At 42.1% G+C, this 21050-nt stretch overlaps 1 protein-coding gene and 1 pseudogene across 1 annotated transcript in view; one reads left to right on the forward strand and one right to left on the reverse strand.

Annotated features, from left to right (window-relative positions):
* Positions 1-21050, reverse strand: part of STXBP6 (syntaxin binding protein 6) — a 252998-nt gene that overhangs the window by 153957 nt on the left and 77991 nt on the right. Inside the window, 1 exon segment of the mRNA XM_036271586.1 lies at positions 12889-13077. Coding sequence (XP_036127479.1) covers positions 12889-13077 — 189 coding nt within the window.
* LOC118620935 lies at positions 11485-11610 on the forward strand (annotated as a pseudogene).

The raw sequence follows: 21050 nt of genomic DNA on the forward strand, positions 1-21050 counted from the left end.
CAGGCCTGACCTGATGATAGTGCACGGACAGTAAAGTCACAGATGTTTACTTCTAGTCCAAATCAAACCTAACGTTAGAACTGAAACACCGTCTCAGCCAGATTTCAGGTTCCAAAAGGAGAGCCATCGTTTCTGATCACCAAGTGCTGAGCACGTAACAGGCCCCTTGCTTGTGTTCGGACACCTAGTTCACACTGCAGCCAGCACCCTACCTTCCAGACAGCCATGGAATCACTGGGGACAACCAGGGGGCAGGGATGAGGGCCAAGGCTGGCTCCAGAGGGCAGCTATATGCTCACTACTTTGGGCAACTACCTGTAAAGGCCACAGATTTTACAATAGTAGATTACAGTCCATTGACCAGAAGTTGTTATTATTGTAAGCAAGGCTTCCATCCCCCAGGACTCTGCCTGGGGCTCTCTAACCATTTTTTTTTTTTTACTATGCATCCCCTCAATAAAAAAATGTATGAGCATTAATTTCCAATATATTCACATTTGTAAATTATATAGAGTACTGTTCTAAAATACCAGTTATAAAGCATACATGAAATATGTAAGTTAGAAAGCAATTGTATTTTAAACAGAAAGTCTAATGTTTTCTTTTAACCCCATGCATCAGGTAGTATACCACCTGTAAAGATAAAGTGTTTTGGCCTTTCCCCTCCAAAACACTGCCACCGGGCACTATCCACCTTCTAGGTCCCAAGTCCAAGAGGAGGTGAACAGAGAAGTGGGATGAGCCTGCACACTTGGCCTTTACAGATGACCCCATGCCCAGTTTCTTCCAATACCCGAGACCTAGAAAGGACACAGCCACTTCTGAGACTGGCAGCTGGCGGGCTCTCTCCAGCGGTGCGTGGTGCAAACCGCTCCTGCACACCGACGTGGAAAGGCACGGCTTGGAGACACCTCCTCAGATTCAGCTCAGCGACTGATCCCATCGCCTTCTCACCGAACCCTTCAACCAGACTTGCTCCCAAGGTCACAAACCAAACTGGCAAGAAGAGCTGAGTGTGTTTTCGCTTCTTTTGTCTGACTGAAGTGCAGGGGTGGGGAACGATGGCCCGTGGGCCATATAGGGCCCGTGGAATCAATACCAGCTAACATCACACGCCTCACCAATGTAGCCTGACCAAATATAGAAGCTAGTTTTTAAACTGATAATTTTGTATGGTCTGAGAATTATGAAAATATCCAAATGGCCCTTGGCAGAAAAAACGTTCCCCATCCCTGCTGGTGGTTCTGTGATGCCAGGCAAGCCAGCCAACCCCTCTGGTCTCTCTCTTTTTTTTTTTCATGTAAACATTATTGTTTGATTTGAGAAGGATTCTTTTCTTCTTCTTCTTTTTTTAATCCTGACCCAGGGATATTTTTTCCATTTATCTTCAAATAGAGTGGGGGAGGGGGGGATGAGGGGGGACAAGGGAGGGAGGGAGGGAGGGAGAGAGAGAGACACACACACACACATCAATGTGAGAGGGATATATCAACCGGTTGCCTCCCACACAACCTCGACCAGGACCAGGGATGAACTGCAAACGAGGTACATGCCCTTGGCTGGAACCGAACCCGAGACTCCTTGGTTCGGGGGGCAGCCAGGGCAAGACGGATTCTTTTAGATATAAAAATGCAGACTTCTAAAAGAAAATTCCTAAGAAGTTAATTTCCCTCACCCTATTTGCTCAGCAGGTCCATTGCTGGATCGGATATAATGTCAGATGTGAATCATTAATTAAATGCACCGACCTAGGGGAAAAGCATGCATCTGTTTGGTTGGCATTTACCACTTCCCTTATCCCACATCTAACAACAGTATAGCTGAAGACAGCTAATGAATTCGTAAGTGAACCAGACCAGAAACAGGAAGTAAACAGCTGCCTCTTCTAAGGAGCTTTAGAGCTGACTCTCAGTAAGACAGACAGACACACACAGACACACACACCAAAGTACAACTGCAATGCATATGGAAATCAAATAATGCCCTAACCCTACAGGGAGTAGGTATCGCTTGCACCTCAAAGAGAACTTGATCTAGAACATTGTTAAATATCACGGGGATGGTTAACCAGTTGTTAAGTACACAGGGTGCAATAGGATATTTTACTTTGCAGGAGCTCTGAGATGAGACTTTTCAAATAAGCTCATTCGGGTCCCTGGCAAGCACTGAGGCTCCTGTCCCGCTGGCCGCGCTGGCAGTGCCGCCGGCTCCTCCCCCTCTCTGGTCCTCCGCTGTCAGAGGGGTCTGTGTATATGAAAGCAAGACCAAGCTCCTTGTTCCTGCCTGTGAACACTGAAAACTCAAAATAGCCAACAACAGATGGCTAAGTACTCTATGGTACTCAAGAAACCATTAAAATTTTCTTTATAAAGAATGTATAGTCCGGCTGGTGCGGCTCACTGGTTGAGCGTCGACCCGTGCACCAAGAGGTCGCCGGTCAATTCCCAGTCAGGGCACGTGCCCAGGTTGTGGCCCGATCCCCAGTGGGGGGCATGCAGGAGGCGGCCAATCAATGTTCTGTCTCATCGATGTTTCTATCTTTCTCTCCCTCTCACTTCCTCTCTGTCTAAAACCAGTAAAGGGGGAAAAACATTATTAAAGAATGCATAAAAATTAAATTTTGTAACCATGTGAAATGACAGGGAACAAAACTATACCTAGACTATCACAAACATGGAGGTGTTTTAGAAAACAGAAAACCTAAAAAGCCAAAGTCACAATTTTTACATGACTCTCCCCTCCCCCCCTCCCCCCCTTTCTTTGTGTGTGTGTGTCTTTTTCGGTGGTGCTTTCTACATTTTTGATCAAGAACACATGTACACTTTCAGGGAGAAAAATAGTTAAAATTCATGGATGCACAAGCACAGCTGACTCTCACCTATCCACATAACAGAAAGGGTTCTTACCGAAGAAAAACATTTATATAACTGCTGCTTATTCCAGTCAGGGAAAGACAAGTACCATATGATTTCACTCATATGTGGAATTTAATGAACACATTGAACTACTAAGCAAAACAGAGACAGACTCATAGACAGAGAGCAGGCAGACAGCTCTGGTGGGCGGGGGGGGGGGGGTGTTGTGAAAACAGAGAGAGAACTCGTGGACACAGACAACAGTGTGATGGTAGTGAGGCTGGGGTGGGTGAAGGTGGAAGAGGGCATAGAGGGAGATACATGGTGATTAAAAAATTAATATAATGTAACTGTTGCTTATTCGTATTAGCTGGAAAGCCAAAGAGGGCAGCTCTGAGTTCTACTGCTTCCTTCCATGAAAATGGAAACACAGAGCTCAAGGAATAGAGGCTGGGTCTATTTTTGCCAATTCGAGTCCACTAGCCAAGGGTCTGCAGGCTTCTCAGAGCTGCACAGTGATTGGCTAAGCTGATAACAAACATCAAAGTGCACCTGCGCGTCAGATCTAGTGCCTCAGCCACACGAGACCCACATGTGGTAGATAAAAAAGTCTATGTTAAAAGGGTACGCGTGTGCGTTGGAAGGGAGAGCACTGTGAATATCCTCAGAGAGATTTTTAATAAAAACGGAGTCTCCGTTTTCCCCTTGAGAGCCCTCTGTAAGGAAATGTAGGCTGACAAACGATGCTGTGAGAAAAGAACATTCAGGGAAGGTTTTGATATTTTCAGTGCCCGTTAAATGATCATTTGTTCCTCCACGGCATGAGCTCTCCAGGAGAAACACTCGGGCACTTCGAAAATTTGAGATAACAGCTTCCCACTGTAGGTTACACTCGAAGCATCGATAAACTGCTCATTTGGGATGATTCTAAAAGTCTGACTACAGCAGGGAAATCTGCGTTTTCTTTTCGGTAACCGGGCTGTTAGGTAAAAGAAAAGACCCTGCTCCGTAACCAGATGAATTCCAAGGGAATTGAAAGACCACCCAGCGGAAATTTAGCGTGAATAATAGTAAGTTTTTAAAAAGCACCAAACCAAGCTCCAAGTGGTATAACCCAGAGCCTGGAGCTCCAACACAGGAAGGGAGCCCAAGCTGCAGACTGAGCAGGGGCAGGATTCCCTGGTCCCCCAGGCACTTCCTCCACGCAGTATGGGGATAGAGAGGTGTCTACCACAGGTCCCTACCCTCTAGGGGCAGGCAGTGGGGGTGGGGGCAGAAAGCAAACTGACAAAGACCCCCCACCCCAGCAATGCTAAGTGCCAGTAGAGTAGACCACACAGGAAGCCAAGGAGAAATGTGATCAAGCTCAGGGCACAGTAGTTAACTGGTCATCTGTTCTTCATGGGATTGGACAAGCTAGCAACCTCAGTGTCCTCGTGGCTATGTATAGTTTCCTGTGGAAAACCCTGCATATGGTTTAGCACGACTGTCGCTGGCATGGAAAGAGCCCTCATAATCATTCCTTCTCTAAATGAAGGGTCACAGGCAAGAGGTGGGCAAACAAGAACCTGATCTGGGCTGAAAAGCTGGGTCCACAGGCGTCTGTACCAGCCTCTCCCACTTGTGCTGTTTGCTTAACCGTGCCCTTGACGGACCTCAGGGAACGTTTTGTTTTATTTTGTTTCCATTTTTCTTTTGATCGAGTGAAGAGAGGTGCAGGAAAACACCATCTCCAGTTTCAGGGACAGGAACTCTGCTGACTGAGCCAGGTCTAACTCCCCACCAAGCTGGATAAAGAGGCCTGAACACAAGGATGTCGGAGTCTGATATACCGATCGGAGTGGAAGTCTTCAAACTCTCAGAAAAGAGAACAGCCACATGATACCCCCTAGTAGTCTAGTTTGGGGGGAAGTAATATTGATGGAGATTTAAGAACAGCTTGGGTTAGAAACTGGGAGTCAGAATGACCTTGAGATCCCCTGGCAGGGGTGGGAAACAAAAAGGAGGGAAAGCAAATTTATGTGGGAAATTGAAAAAAAAAAGCATGAAAGGGAAGCAGGAAACCCCCATGACAAATCCTGCTACAGACACACATTAATGTGTTTGTTTGTTTGTTTGTTTGTTTGTTTTTTTATCCTCACCCGAGGACATTTTTCCATTTTTTGCACAGATAGAGTAGGAGGGAGAGAGAGGAAGAGAGAGAGAGAGAGAAACATCGACGTGAAAGGGACACATCGAGTGGCTGCCACCCGCACGACCAACCAGGGCCGGGGACAAACTGCAACCAAGGTACATGCCCTTAGCGGGAACCGAAGCCGGGTCTCTCTGGACCGCAGGCCGATGCTCTAACCGCTGAGCCAAACCGGCCAGGGCAATGTGTTTTTTTTTAATTGCAGATGAATTACCTTTGTATGACAAGAACCAGTAAATGTCCCATTTAATGACAAGCTAATGTTGCTCATAAAGCTGAGGCCCTTCGATGTATCAGGCCTCACAAACACACGTGCACACAGGGACTCTGGTGTGCTCAAGTGCCTTCCTGCAGCTTACTGACCGAGATGATACTGAGGACGTCCAGCTCGCAACACAACAGCAAAGAGAAATAACATCTACAAGTGGAAACAGAAAATCACCACCAACAAAAATGCATTTGCAGGGATTGAGACCCTGCTTTCTTGCCCGGGCCGGGTGGCTTAGTTGGTTGGGGAGTCGTCCGTACACCAAAAGATTGCAGGTTCGATCCCCAGTCGGGGTGCGTAGAGGAGGCAACAATTGATGTTTTTCACAACACTATTTCTCCCTCTCCCTCTCCCTTTCCCTCCCTAGCTCTCCCTCTCTCTCCCCCTTCCTCTCTAAAATCAATAAAAAAATATCCTCAGATGAGAAAAAACAAACAAAAACAGACCCTGCCTTCTGGGTCAGCTGCTGTTGAGGATGTCTGCCAGGTACCCAGCGCCTCGCCAGCCGCGCTCCAGAAGGGGAGCCGCCTCGGTGTGCAGTCTCCCCAACCACCCCGCCCCACCTCTGCAATCAGTCAAAGCTGATCACAAGGAGCACAAGTGCGTCAGCTGCGAAACTCCTGCCTACAGTGGGCTGCGTGGTGGGAGAGCACCCAGATGGAGTTTCCTTTTGAAGTGAAACGTTTTGGCACCAGCCTCCGCTGAGCGTTTTCCCGTGTTTCCATCTGGTTTCGGTATTGGGACGCATGGGTGAGGAATGGAAAAAAGAAAACCCGGTTGGTGGCTAAACCACTAGAAAAGCTGACGTGGTCGGCAGCACATCCTCTGACTCCTCAGAGATGAAAACGCTTTGCTCCAGGAATGTTGTTGTTGTTGTTAAGGAAGGGAGAGTTCTGTTTCTGGGACCTAGCCCTGTGCGGGGGAAGATGAAGAAGTGTGCAGACTTGGGTGTGAGACGATCCCAGACGGAGTCTGAGCTCTGGCCATCGGGCCGCCTGACCCTGGGCAGTGCACCCACACACACGAAGCCTGGGCTCTTTCATTTGCAAAGAAATGACAGCAGCAGCCCCGTCACAGGCTGCTGGGAGGATGAAGTGAGATGATACCTGTTAAGTACTTAGTCATCTACCTTGGGACTCTCCTAGTCACAGGCTTCAGTAAAGACAAATATTACTACTACCAGTGTTAACAGGACGAGATCTAGAACCACCAAGGAGACCAAAAAAAAACAAAAACAAAAAAAACTGTTAGGCATCTGCTTTTTTTCTGTTAAACAACTGAACAAAACAAATCCATCCATGGCCGTGACCCTGTCAGGAACCTCTCAGAACTGCCCTGAGGAATTAATTTTCTCTAAGACTCAAATACAACGCGGACACTGTCGTTCTAAGATGTGGCTTAAACCAGGGCCCTCTCGCGAGCACGCCTTCCTGACCGAAGTTGGAGAGAGGAGTTGCTATGGCAGCCGGAGCACGGCCACTGGGGTCCCAGGACTGGGTGGATGGCCGATCTGTCACCTCCAAAATGGTGACTCTGAGATGTCACAGCCTCTCCGATGCACACTGACCCCTTCACCAGTGAGAAGAACATGCCACCGAATGTGAGGATTTCTGAAACTAAAACAAGTAATGTAACATACACAAGATGACTGATTTCTATTTTTTTCTACATAATTTTCCAACGGAATCATGTTTTCAGCAATATTTACTACTTCTACAGTAAAAATAGTACAAGTATGTCATTATTGGAGTTGTCTTGTATTTCTTCCTTTGCTGCTAATACTTTTATAGACCTCTCAGTTCAATGTGGATTTCTTCATTTTTTTTCTTGGATAAAAACTCTAGGAAAGTCAGCTCACCATCCTGAATAAACCATTTCTATCAAGGTCAAATTTCATCTCTCTTGTATTATTCACATCTCTCTCTTCTCATATTTATAGACCTTGAGATGAGATCCAGTCTGAATTAGAAAGTGGATAAAAAGAAATTCTTCCTTATGCCAGACGGCTGACAATGAACTTTGGTTACCCTAACTCCAATAACAACCTCTAATGAATGTTCTCAAACCCTCATAAATGATTTAAGCATCCTTTTGGAGTATGAATAATCTGAATGTCTCCCTACATAACATATATGGAATAAGAATGAAATTTGGTATAAAACGTCCAAGGGGTCTGAGGATCCTAGAAACACAGAATCCAAAGGAACATTTGAACTTGTCCACTGAATAAACTGAGGCCCAGAAAAATTCAGAGGTTTGACCATGTCAGGCAACAAGAAAGAGACTAAGATAGAAACTCAGTACCAAAATACATTGTTATGTCAAATATACCAGTAAGACAACCCAGAGTATAACTCCCCAAGATAAGGAGACTTCTCAAACTTAACTTCAGCATGACACTTTCAAAATGGAGATACGCTCCCTCTTTCCCAGTTGCTGCATTAGGAGGACAGAGGTGGAGCAAGGGCATCTGTATTTTGAAAAGTTATGGAGGTAATTCTAAGGAACACTCAGGATTGGCAACCACTGAGACAAAAACACTTACATAAATTATTTCATCAAAGAACATCCAAAACAGTTTTTTAATAAGAAAAATTTGTTCTCTACAAATCTAAAACCATTTTGAAAAGATTAAGATTTTCTGTCTCAACAAAATATGTAAAAGAATGTATTAATCACAAAAAATAAAGTTTCTTCATGCTCCTTCTATAGGAATCATAGAAGCCAAGGAAAGACATTTTTTTAACCATTTATGGACATGAAGGTTACACATTACACATTACATATACTGAATTAAAGCTGGATCGGGGAATGGCTTTCAAACATGAAAATCAGAAATATTTAGTAGGTAACTAGCCTCTAATAATAAACTGATTTTAACTTAGCATGTTTCTAGTTTAGTTTTATAGACCTATTTATCATGAAGGGGGCAACAAACTGTAGAAATTATTGTGAGCAGGGGTTGCTTCACACTTCAAATGAGTTAACAGTTCTGTTACGAATAAAGTCTACACCATAATCAGGTAGGTAGTGAGCCCTAAATTTAAATAGCACCTTCCCTATAAGCATCCAGTGTGTCTGTACTTGGCAATGTGCCAAGTGCAATAAGGAACTTAGAACACATTGGCATGTACATCATATAGATGCCCAGGCTTATATGATCCACAACTGATTCTGTCTGAGGGCTCAAAAGGCCATCTAGGATAACTTCTCATACCTATAAAGGATGAACCCCCTAGTGTCTCTCTGTAAGACATTTTTAAAAAGTCAATTTACTGAGATATATTTACATATAATAAAATGCACCAATTTTAAGTGTGCAGTTTGATGAGTTGTGAAAAAGGTATGCTATACCTAAGGAACCATCGCCACAATCAACATATGGAACACTCACACTATTGCAACAATTCCCTCATGCTCCTTGCAGTCGATTCCCAACCCCAGTCCCTGGCAAATGCCAATGGGCTTTCTGTCAATATAGCATGAGTTTTGTCCATTCTGGAATTTAATATAAATAGACTCACACAGCATGTAGTCTTGGTCTTTTTTTTTTTTTTTTTCCCACCAACATAAAGCTTTTGAGATTCATCGGGTTGTTGCATGTGCTGGGCAGTACTGTACTGCACAGATATAAAACAATTTGCTTATTCATTCACATGTAGATGGACATTTGAGTTCTGATATTTAGTTTTTATAAATAAGACTATTATAAACATCTATGTACATGTCTTTATGTGGACATATACTTTTATTTATTCTGGGTTAAAGCCTAGGACACAGTTGCTGAGTCATATAAGTACATGTTTGACTTTATTAAAACATGCCAACATTATTTACCAAAGCACTTACATAATTTTTACACCTCCCTGCCCCCAGCAAAATATGAGAGCTTAAATTGATCCACATGCTTGTAAACACTTAGTATTATCAGTCTTTTAAATTTTAGCCATTGCCAAGAAGAAAAAAGTAGAAACTGGTGATTTAAGAACGCTAATCCACAGAATCATGTCAGTACATAATCATTTCACACCATTCAAGAAGCCATTCAGGAAGTCCAATGAGAAATGCTCAAATTCTATGAATGAACCGAAGATTTTATTTCTCTCCTTACACAATTACAACTAAATAACTCAAGAAAGAGCATCTGATTTCCTGCACTCCAGAACCTTTTTTGCAATTTTTTTTTTTTTTTTTGCATTTATCTTGAGATAGAGCAGGAGGGAGAAAGAGAGAGAGAGAAACATCAATGTGAGAGACACACATCACGTTGCCACCCACATGATCCCAACCGGGGTCAGGGACGAACTGCAACCAAGGCATGTGTCCTTAGCGGGAACCGGACCCAGGACCCTCTGGTCCACAGGCCGACATTCTAACCACTGAGCCAAACCGGCCAGGGCCCTTTTTGCATTCTTACAGAGGATATACAGTCCACTCTGAAAATAATATCTTATGTTCATAGGCCTTTACCTCTTTGATTATAATTCCGCCAGACAGTGGAAGTGGGGAGGGATTCACACAAAAAAAACAGTAGAAAAAGACATTGGATATCAATATCTTACATGCATAGGTTGGCAAGCGTTTAAAACTATGATATTCTCTCTCTTTTTTTAAATTAACTATACTGTTTTATAAGTGGTTAAATATTATTTGCAGACATTGCCTTAATTTGTACAGATTTTGCCTGTTCAAGACGGATAGCTGGTTTTCATGAACCAAACCACAAGAGTTGAAAGGCTTGGCCGCCCCAGGAAGCATTAGGTGGTTCATACTAATAGCGGGAAGGAGGTTGTCACTCAAGGCCTCTGCTTTTACTTCACAGCCTCCCAGGGGAGTTCAGCTACAAAGAGGTCATCCTTAGACGAAATAGGAGAAAAGGAGAAACTCAAAATCCAGCTAAGTCTTTCAACGAGGCTGCCATTCTCTTGGCCTGGAACGCTCTCTGCACCACCACCCTCTTTTCAGAACCAGTGAGGCAGCTCTGGGTTCTCCCAACCAGGCCAAATTCTCCTCACACATGCCTTCATCTCATTGCATTTTCCCTTGTTAACCTTTTCATGGTTCATGATTGCGTTTATTTTAATGAGTAACTTATTCATGTGTATTGTTCCTTCCCCATGAACAAGGTAAGCTTCATGAGCTTTTCCCATAACTGAAACCCCAGCTCCTAGAGTGATCAGCACCGAAAAAGTACATACTAAATATTTGAGTAATTAATGAGTTACTTGTTAATAAGCACATTAGCTTATCAGAGATGTGAATGATACCCCTCCAAGATTCACGTGAGAGAATGAAGGCAGCTGCTTCTGTCTCAATGATAAGAAAAATCAAACGGCAAGAACTTTTGGGTATCCACGTTGCCTGGCCTTCTTCTGCCCTGAATTCCATGAACTCGTCTGCTTAAATATCAGATCTATTATCAACCTGTCATCTCAAAATTCGAATACGTGAAAAGGGTAAAGACTTTTATAACAAAAGACGTTCCTGCATTACGATGAAACAAAAGAACAGTTCTCATGATGAAACAAAAGAACAGTTCTCATCGCTTCAGGCTTGACACCTGAAGTCCTTGGTCATTTGTAAAGGAAATGCAGTTATCTGGCCACGAGCTCCTACAGCGGGGAAATGCTTATGCTGCTTCCCTGAGAGGAGGCAGTCTGAGTCCCTCTTACAGACCACATGAGCCCAAAGAGGCCAAGGAGAGCATGTGCCTCAGATGCACACAAAACCACCCTCTTTTCCAGTTACAGGTGTGTACTGGGGAAAACTAGGGGATTCGAGACCATCCATCTTTTCTTCAACTGCCGCTTCAAGAAATATTGAGACCATAGAACTAAATAAAATTTGAATCACTATGTGTCCACGTTCAGCTCAGCCAACACACAAAACAAAACTTATTGTCATGCATTTCTATTGTTATTGGTGCAAGCAAAAACTCTAGGATCTAAATTTAGAAATATGAAAACTTTTCTTAAGCCCTGAATCTCATTAACAAAATACTAGGAAGGTGTCAGGAAAGGCTATTTCTTTCTTTCACTTAGTCGTTGGATATCATATTCCAGGCTCTGTCCAGCGCACTAAAGGCATGCAAGTGTCCTCCAACAATAACCACATTTCATTAACTCGGTCTTTATTTGGGATTAAGAAAGATAGATCAATATTTCAAGGTCATCGCTTCTCGGCCTTTTGGCTAAGATCAAGTGTAGTATCTGTTCTTATCAGTTTAATATTTCAAGGTCAATTCTCTCACACTCATTTAAATAAAAGCTTTCTTTAACATTGAGAAAGCATTCTTACCAAAGGGCTATGTTCTAATTATTTATTTATTTATTTTAGTCCTCACCTGAGGCTACGTTTTTATTGATTTTTAGGAAGAAAGAAAGGGAGAGGGTTGGTGTGGGAAGAGAGAGAGAAGGAGAGAAGAGAGAAGGAGAGAAGGAGAGAAGGAAAGAGGAAGAGAGAGAGAGAGAGAGAGAGGTGAGAAACATCAGCTGGTTGCCTCTTGTACACTCCCAACCAGGGATTGAACCGCAAGCTGGGTATGTGCCCAGACCGGGAATCAAACTGTGACCTTTTAGTGTACAGGACGACACTCCAACCAACAGAGCCATACCAGCCAAGGCTGTTTATTTCATTTTATACTAAAATACAGTCTTATTATTATCTTTACATGTTCTTTCCAGAAAAAAGCTATCTCTACCCAGAAATAAATTCTGATAAACGTCAATGATCACAGGCTTAATTTTTTTTTTAAAGCTAAAAATGCGTCCAAAAATAAAGTTTTATTCCCAAGCCACAATTAAAGGACATTTTTAAAAAAGATGAGTTAAGGCAAGCTTAATTCTCCGACTGCCACATTACAAGAAATATCAGAAATATTACAAATTCCCCAGGTGTTCAGATTAGCATCACCCATAACTCCATGCAAAACTTATCCCAGTTTTATCTTTAAAAAGCCTGGTATGAATCCACAGTAAATCCCACAGATCTCCTACAATCACCAACAGAAAGAGAGAAAAAAAAAAATCCAACAAAATACTAAGTGTAACAGATGCGTCTTTCTGACAAGGAACAGCTGTCAGGCGAGGCAGTGACCTATGAGCCCACACTACTTCCTCACATTCCGTAATGTGTCGATATTCATCTTAAGACAAACTATTACTGATTATTGGCAACTGTTAAAAGAAGAAATTTATTAAAACTCAGACTGCTGGTAAGGACAATTGTCCAAATATCAGGAAATGTTCTAAAACAAAAATCCTGGCAGACAGCCCACCTTCTGCCAATGTCCCAGTGAAGGAAGTATAAACGAGTTACTGTGCCTGCCCAACCCAGAGACTCCTAATGAATCAGAAAAGATACTAAGATTGAACTTCATTACATTTCACATATCAAGCCACTTCGAAAGCAGAGGTGCCCTAAGTAAGGAAGGCCCAGAGAAGACAACAGAAAAACAAAGGCAGAGTGGATAAGTGGACATGTACAAAACCTGGGTATAGAACCCTGCAGGGTACCTCAGAATGAACTGTTGTAAAGAAGTTGTTCTAATAATACTAATATCTCATTTTCATTACCTGACAGGCAGATGTAAGTTAAGTATTCGCCTTGGCCCCCTGTCGCCAGGAAAGGAATCTTTTTCTTCGTCCTCCTCTTGACTTGGACGGCTCCCAGCATCCTTTCATCAAGAGGTGCAAAAATCTCCTTGCTGATGGCAGACTTGGCACTCATTGTAGAACAAGCGAGGAGGGCAAGCAGTAAGTCTCCTAAAGAAGAAAGAGAAAAGGCCAGTTGGAATTGAGAATGCTGTATGGGCCCATGTAAGAATGAGCAGCAAGTTGATTTGCAGGTGAAGCAACGTCCAAATGTGTGGTTTAACCTCTTTCTTGCTTGAACTGCATCACAGAATCATTAAAAGGGATGTCTTATCATTTGCAATAACTATGAAAAAATATAAATAAAAAGAGAATACTGATTACTCACTGAAAATGTCAAACACAGTGGGAGATGAGCAGCATGGAATAGGATCTAGAAAGTCTGTCAGTCTGTACCCCAACTGCATCTAAGTCTGACTGACATGCAGAACCCACCCCACTCCTATCCTGTGAGGAACATGGCTTCACATCTCCAGTGGAGAAGTCTCTCCACTGTCCAACGATCCTCAAAGTCAGTACGCTTCTTCAAAACCTCCTTTAACTCGAATGTAAATCTATTTCCTTAATTCTGTTCATAGTGGAAATAATTATATCATCTTCTGCCTAATAACTATAGAAGGTAGTTATAACAGAAGACCATTAATTTAATCCCCCTTCAGCTGCTTTGGCTCAGGCTAAGTAATTAATCCTTATTTATTAGCCTCTTTCAATAGGTCCTATGTTCCAATGCTCCTCTGCATCTAGTTGCCATAATCGGGGCTGTTGAGAAATTCTCCACATTTTCCTTTAGCCAAAGTGGACACAGAATTATAAGTGTCTGACTAATGCTAAGTATTTTGGAAATGTTACCCAGCAGTTCCCACCCAGCATGCTCTTGTGGTTAACTTGGCAGTGTGTGCCCAATAATTAAGAAAACAAAGCACTATGTTGCTGACTAACAAGTCCCCCTTCTCCCTGCCCCAAAAAACTTACACATACACAGTCCCCATGTTATATTTAGTTTTCCAAAAGCTTCCCTGATGGCCTTAATTCTACTTATTGGCATCAATCTGAATTGTAACCCTATCATCCAAAAAGCTCAACAGCAACTTAAGTGTGTTCTGCCATCCATGTCATAGTCTGCACCTTAATCAGTAACTGAAATTTGTTCAAGCAATTAATACATCAGAGAGGGCTTATGGGTTGGTCAGAGGGGTTATACAGAGTATCCAGAGATCCTACATGTGGATCGCTAGCACAGCTATATGTACATGGTAACAGCAGCTCATGGAGTTGACCAGCCTGCTATAAAACTGAACCAACTGGTCCTATTAGGTTCCACCTCGAGATACAAGAAGTCATGAAAACATAGTCCCTGTTCTCCAGGAGTTGACTGCTGAATACATTAAAGGTTTCATTTAAATCCAGATAACTTATGATGGAAGATCATGGGAACATACTTCCCAAGGCAAGATTCACAAATGCTACCAACACACCTGTCTGTCTGTAACCAGACCACATCTGTAGCATCATGGTAGAAAAGAGATATATTAATAAAAGAGGATCCTCCCATTAAAGAAATGTCTCCTACTTTCAATTCTGTAATAAAATAGATATTCTTAGTGGCACCAAGAATAAAGAATAAAAAGTGTCATTTTTCATTATCTTCCTATCTCTCTCAATTACATATTAAAAATCTATACCTAGTTCTACCCATACTCTGATCATGACCTTTTATCATTGCTACCACATTCTTCATACTGGCTGAGAACAAAATGACAACAGCGTAGGGGGACCTGTTTGTCAATGTACTGACCACTAACTGATTCCCTGTTATTTCCTAGAAGTCAGACAACAGAATTTCCCCTGCCATGGTTTACCACATGACTTCCCTAGGCAGGTGTTATAATTGACAGGGACCTTTGTTTTTTTTATTTATTTTTTTATTTTCAAAGAGAGAAACATATACTGTACTAGTTCTTTTCTAGCTCCAAGGCCTCTCACCTGTCACCATTTGGGGACATGCGGAAAAGACAGCCAGTGTGGCAGAGTGACCTCGAACATTCTATAAGCAATGCAGAAAGAAAGTCACATTCCCAAACTCAGCAGGCATTCTCTGACCAGCACCTTCCCAACTGTGGCATGGCTTTTGATTTTCCATCTTGGATTTGCACTTTTCTAAAATTGTGGTTACAAAAATGGAAAGCTATCATTTTATGATGTCAAATCTGTCCCACACACAAAAAGTGGTATGTGTGTTTTACCAAACTCTTAGGAAATTCTATTCCTGTTTTGAAAAACTAGTAAGAAACAGAAATAAACTTTTGTTGTTGTTGTTTTTAATACTGATATCCATTGGCCAAGAACAACTACAACAAAAAAGAAAAAGAAAACCAGTAACTTCATTCAACTTGGGTTCAAATTTCAGCTCCAAAAGTTAAGGCCTATATGTGACTGGGTAAATCTCTTAAAATTTCAGACCCTCAATTTACCTACCTCATGAAATCACTGAACGAAATAAATGGAACAAAGCATGCAAATCACTTACTTCTAGTGCCTGAATCGTAATAAAAGGTTGAAATGGAATTTTTATTAACCTCCCTACTATAATAGAAAAAAATAAAAGGCCCCCAACTTGTATGAAGTGAATAAATGTAGCCATCCGTACCAGAAAGTATTTGTAAAAGAGAAATTTAACCTTTTATCTACCGAAGCCTGCCTTTTCTCATTCATGAATATGAAACTCTTTAAACATGGACAAACGTACTAATTTATGACCAGCTCTTACTAAGTGTTATAAGGATAAGGAGTTTATAGGCATCACACTCAGGAAACTCTCTAGTAAGATATTATCCAACTCATTTTTATGGGAAGTTGTCAGAATTGTTGTTCAGGATGATGACAATGTGAACGAGAAAGGAGCTACATGGGCAGGCCTGACAAACTGTAACCAAAAGCAACCTCACAGGAAGATCTGATGATAAATTCCCAACTGGGTGGGTCATGGTGGGAAGTCACACCCTAGGACTATCACTTCCTGAGTAAAAGGTTAATCTTTACCTTCACGGAGCCCTGCCCATTGTTCTTGTGCATCTAGGACAACACACGTTTGAACCTCCAGAGTAAGCTTTTCCAGACTCTCCCAGGAGCACACACACCAAACTCATTGTCCCCCTTTGTCCTACTGCCTCTATTTGCTGCTAATGTTAATGTTGACTCTCCTACACCCAATTTTATCCAGTCCCGGGGATTTGTCTGTTTTGCTTTCTCCCACCTCCTTAATCAATCATCAGTGGATTTCATGTAACCTTCCTTATATTTTCTCCTTTGAGTTTAAATGTATAAAAAGAACTGCCAAAGTGCTTTTCTCCAGAACATTTTCTCAGTCCGTTGAAGATTTTACTTCAGGGCATGTCCTTTGGCTCACAAAAACTCTAATAAACTCTTAAAATTTTTTTTCTTAAGGTTTGGATGTTCTGTTGTTGACAATAGTAATAGGCCTGAGTGAAATCACGCATGTCTGGGTGTTTTTAATGCCACCCTGGAAATGGGGATTACAGTGGCTTAGAAGGGGGAAGACTTAGGATGTAAAAGGGGTGCTATTGTAGCTTTGTGGCAATAATCTGTGTCTCCCAAACCTCATTTCACATCTGAATGCATCATGGAGAGGTTTTAAAAAATGCAGACTCCTGGAACACCCCTTCATACCCACCAAATCGGAATCTTGGGATCTGTTGTTTAAATGATTCCCTGACTGGTTCTTGGGCAGCCATCCTTACACCCAATTCAAAAGCCTGTAGCCTGAAGAGGAACAGCAGAATGGAAAGGAATGTATTCTCAGGAGCGATCTAGGAAGAAACTGTACGGGACTTTTTCTCTACATTCAACTAAGCAGCTTTATCATGTCTTCCATCTTACTGTTGGTAAATCAATGTCCAGCCCAAGACTGGGAGCCCACTGTAAGGAGACAAGATGAATACAACAGCAATGGTGAACCAAGGACCATAGTTACTCCAACCTACATCACCCTAAAGGGTGGCAGGACATGTCGTTCCAAAACATGCCACTGTAGTTTATGGATGACGTTGAGCTGAAGGCATCTGAAAGACAGCAGATGCAGGGGGATGCCTTTTCTGAACTCTCTTTATCTGCCTAAAGACAGATCCTCCAAAAGGAACTCTGCTGTCATATCCCCTCCAAGAGAGTTTCATCAACCATAGAAGAGTGACTTTTGTCACAGGAGAGAAGACTAGAGGTAAACAGCAAACCCCGACAAATGTTGTCACAAATTATCCTCCCTCCCATCTATTCTTCTATAGGCTTATTCATCTTTTCTATAAATTATTTGCTTTCTGCTAAGAGGTCTATATCCTTTGCCCAGCCAGTGTGGCTCAGTGGTTGAGCTTCAACCCATGCACCAAGAGGTCGCTGGTTCGCTTCCCAGTCAGGCATATGCCTAGGTTGTAGGCCTGATCCCCAGTGGGGGTCATGCAGGAGGTGGCCAATTGATGTTCTCTCTCACTGATGTTTCTCTCTCTCCCTCTCCCTTCCTCTCTCTCTAAAACCAATAAAGAAAAATATTTTTAAAGAGTTCTATACCCCTTCCCTTTCCTATTTAATCCTGAAATCTAAGCCACCTCATGGATTATTCATTTTATCCGGGGTTATATCCCATGTATAATGAGGTATACCTATTAATAAACTTCTGTTTGGTTTTTTTTTTCTTGTTAATTTGGTTTTTACTACAGGAGTCTCAGCTAAGAACTCAGAAGGGTGGAGGGAAGATTATTTTTCTCTCTTACAACCCCAGGGAAGTTTTTTTCTTCATGGTCCACAGCTTCTGTAGGCTATAATTACAAAGCGTTCCCATCCAAGAAACCAACCTACAATATGATTTGCAAGTCAAAGCAGCTTTAAAGGGTTAGTTGCTGAAACTAACTGCGGTTCCTTTCAATCTTCCTCAAGCTTTTTCATCTATTTTCTTTTCCCTTTGAGCCATCATTTCCATGTTCACTTTTGTTAGTACACGGCTACTGTAGTGAGATGGCCCTCTACTCCCGAGTTACCAGGAAATGAAATTATCCTTCAGAGCAGGAGCTGTGAACTCCTCCGATCTCAAGGCTTTGGCAGATGAAGGACATAAGTCAATGGGTACAAATAAAGATGTTTCTGCAATCCAACACTCACATTTTTTATTTCTAATAGTCGAACTGACACTTGTCCTCTGTGGTCAGAAGACAAGGAGGAGTGGTAGGCATTCCAGCAAACTGAACTGCAGATGCCCGGTGGCTGGGCATTTATCATCATAGTTCTAAGTGGGTGTAGCCAACAGGCTTACATTTTCTCACCTGAGAGGCCAGAGCCTCCTCTGGTGAGACAGGGGTGCCATCAATTTAGCTCAATATCATTAGATGACTGCTTCTTCCTGCCTCATTAACTTCCCTGTTTGGATCCCATGTTAACATGCAATATTCTGATTATATTTTGTCACTGGCTGCACCAACAAAAGTAATCTGAATTGTATGACAATCACGTCCCCATTGCCAATGAGTAACCAGCATCTATGATTTGAGCCATTACCCTCTTACACGAATGTTGACTCAAACCTGAGGCAGATGCTCTCAACACAAGCTGAAGCCAAGTTTCAGGATTCTCCAAAGGTTAACAGCAATGAGAGAGAACATCAATTGGCTGCCTCCTGCATGCCCCCCACTGAGGATCCGGCCCACAACCTGGGCATGTACCCTGACCGGGAATCGAACCAGCGATCTCTTGGTGCATGGGTCAACACTCAACCGCTGAGCCACACTGGCTGGGCACACACCTCAGATCTTGACAGAGAAACACAATTACCTTGACTAGGAAGGGGTCAATGTAAATATCAAAAAGCAGAGAAATGTTAAATTCCTTCCCTTAAACTCTGCATGGTCACTAAACCTAAAAATGATCTAAAAATGTTCATTTTTCTGCAAAATCCAAAAACTTCACATGGTAATCACACAACTTGCAATTTGTTATGCATTGAAAGTCTATTTTTTTCTGGTTTTATGTATTAAGATAAATAAGATAATCTGAGGTCAACTTTGGTCCTTTATAAAAATTTACTCAAGTAAGAGTTACTGACTAAATATGCAAATTTCTACTTAGACAACTTCACTTTTTGATAAGATAGTTCTCTAGATGAAAACATTAATTGTTCCACAGCATTAAAGCATGAGGAAAATTAAGTAAATTAGACAAAAATTTCAGTCCACTAAGATTTTTTTTAACTTCTCATCTGAAGATACTTTTCCATTTATCTTTAGATAAAGTGGGAGAGAGAGAGAAACATCAATGTGAGAGAGACATATCGATTGGTTGCCTCCTGCACGACCCAGACCAGGGTGGGGACCAAACTGCAACCGAGGTACGTGCCCTTGACTGGAATTAAACCCGAGACTCTTTGATCTGCAGGCTGACCATTGAGCAAAACTGGCCAATCCATATTTAAGACTTCACAAGATTTACAAAGATTGGGACTAAATCAATACACACACACAACAAGATGCTCTAAAAGCATTCTGGAAAAAGTCAGAAACTTTCAAACAAGAAAATAAAAATTTTAAGTATATGCATAAAGGCTAAAAATATTATCTAATCTTTTATCTCCAAGAAAAATACTTGGAGATAGACAAAAAATACCTTAGAGGAGGAATTCCAAACAAAGATGAACATCAACATCAACTGGAGTGCCCAGGGACTGCTCACAGAAATTTGGGGGATTTAGGGGACAGGGCCTGGGCTTGTTTTCTTGATGATCCCTCCCTTTGGTTCATTCTGCTGTAACAAATAGGTTCAGAACCATTGCCATTGGAGTCTTCCTCCAGCCCCCAAATCTAATAAATTCTTATCAAGTAAATAGACTCCATATTTTTTTAGAGAACATGGCAGATACTCCGTGAAGCCCTAGTAACAAGTCACTGAGGTTTACAGAGCACTGCATGACTTACAAGGTACACGTGACCCAAGTATGCAATCAAGATAGCCGCTGAACACGCATCTTCCGCAGTTTGCCTTATGAATGTCAATTGGAATCATGAGGCATGTGTTGTTATGAATGCTGTACCATGCCATTTTTAATCGACTCCTACTGATCTAAGGATTATGAGGAAGGTATAACTTCTCTCTCATAGAGATTAATATTGGAGCCTTCAAAGCACCAGCTCTATTACTGGGGAAAATGGTGTGAGCATGCATGTCTATGCTAACATGCATGCTTACCTCAGATTCACTTTTAAAAGCGAAACATTATAAACAACCTAAATGCCCATCAATACCCAATCGTCATTGGTTAAACACAGTATAGCCCATCCACTCAATGGAATATTACATAGCCTTTAAAAATCATAGCACAGATCTACAGATCTTGACTTGGAAAGATGACCCTGACATACTACAGAGTGAAAACAAGGAGGTTACAAAACAGAAAATGAGCTCACGGGTGTAAAATCACATGTATGTTTATATGCAGAACAAGATGTCTAGGAAAAGTCTGCCAAAATGAGAATATGATTATCTCTGGATGGTGAAACAAGAAATAGGTCAGAGATTCTGCAAGGCAGTATTGTTCCACAAAAAACACTCTTTCTCCCCAAACTGGAAGATATATCAGAAGATATTTTATTGAGAGCCCATTATCAGCCTGCCCTCCTCTCTTTTCAACTCCAGTCCAGGTGTGGTGTTGGGAATCCAAAAGGTGAAACTGAATAAATCCCCACGTTCAACGAATTGTGAGAAAGAAGAGCAAATGAGATGAACAACTATAGCAAGGCCTACATGGCATTTTGTGAGAAGAAATGACACCATTCCTTTGAGCAGGTGCTGCTCCACGCCAGGGCCAACGGCCTGGTGAACAGAACCGGCGAGAAGTCAGCTTGCACTTTCTCCCTTGGACATGCACCTCTGGATCAGCACAAAACAGCAAGCCAGGCACAGGAGCCTGGGTCATTGCTTACTTACACTTCTTATATGCATGACACATAAAAACCTAAAATACAGTTTAACTCACTAAGGAAGGAGAAGAGGGAGCTCCTGTCCACTATCAGGCTACCAAATACTATGCTACA

Source organism: Molossus molossus, unplaced genomic scaffold, assembly GCF_014108415.1.
Source record: "Molossus molossus isolate mMolMol1 unplaced genomic scaffold, mMolMol1.p scaffold_m16_p_1, whole genome shotgun sequence".
NCBI classification, from domain to species: Eukaryota; Metazoa; Chordata; class Mammalia; order Chiroptera; family Molossidae; genus Molossus; species Molossus molossus.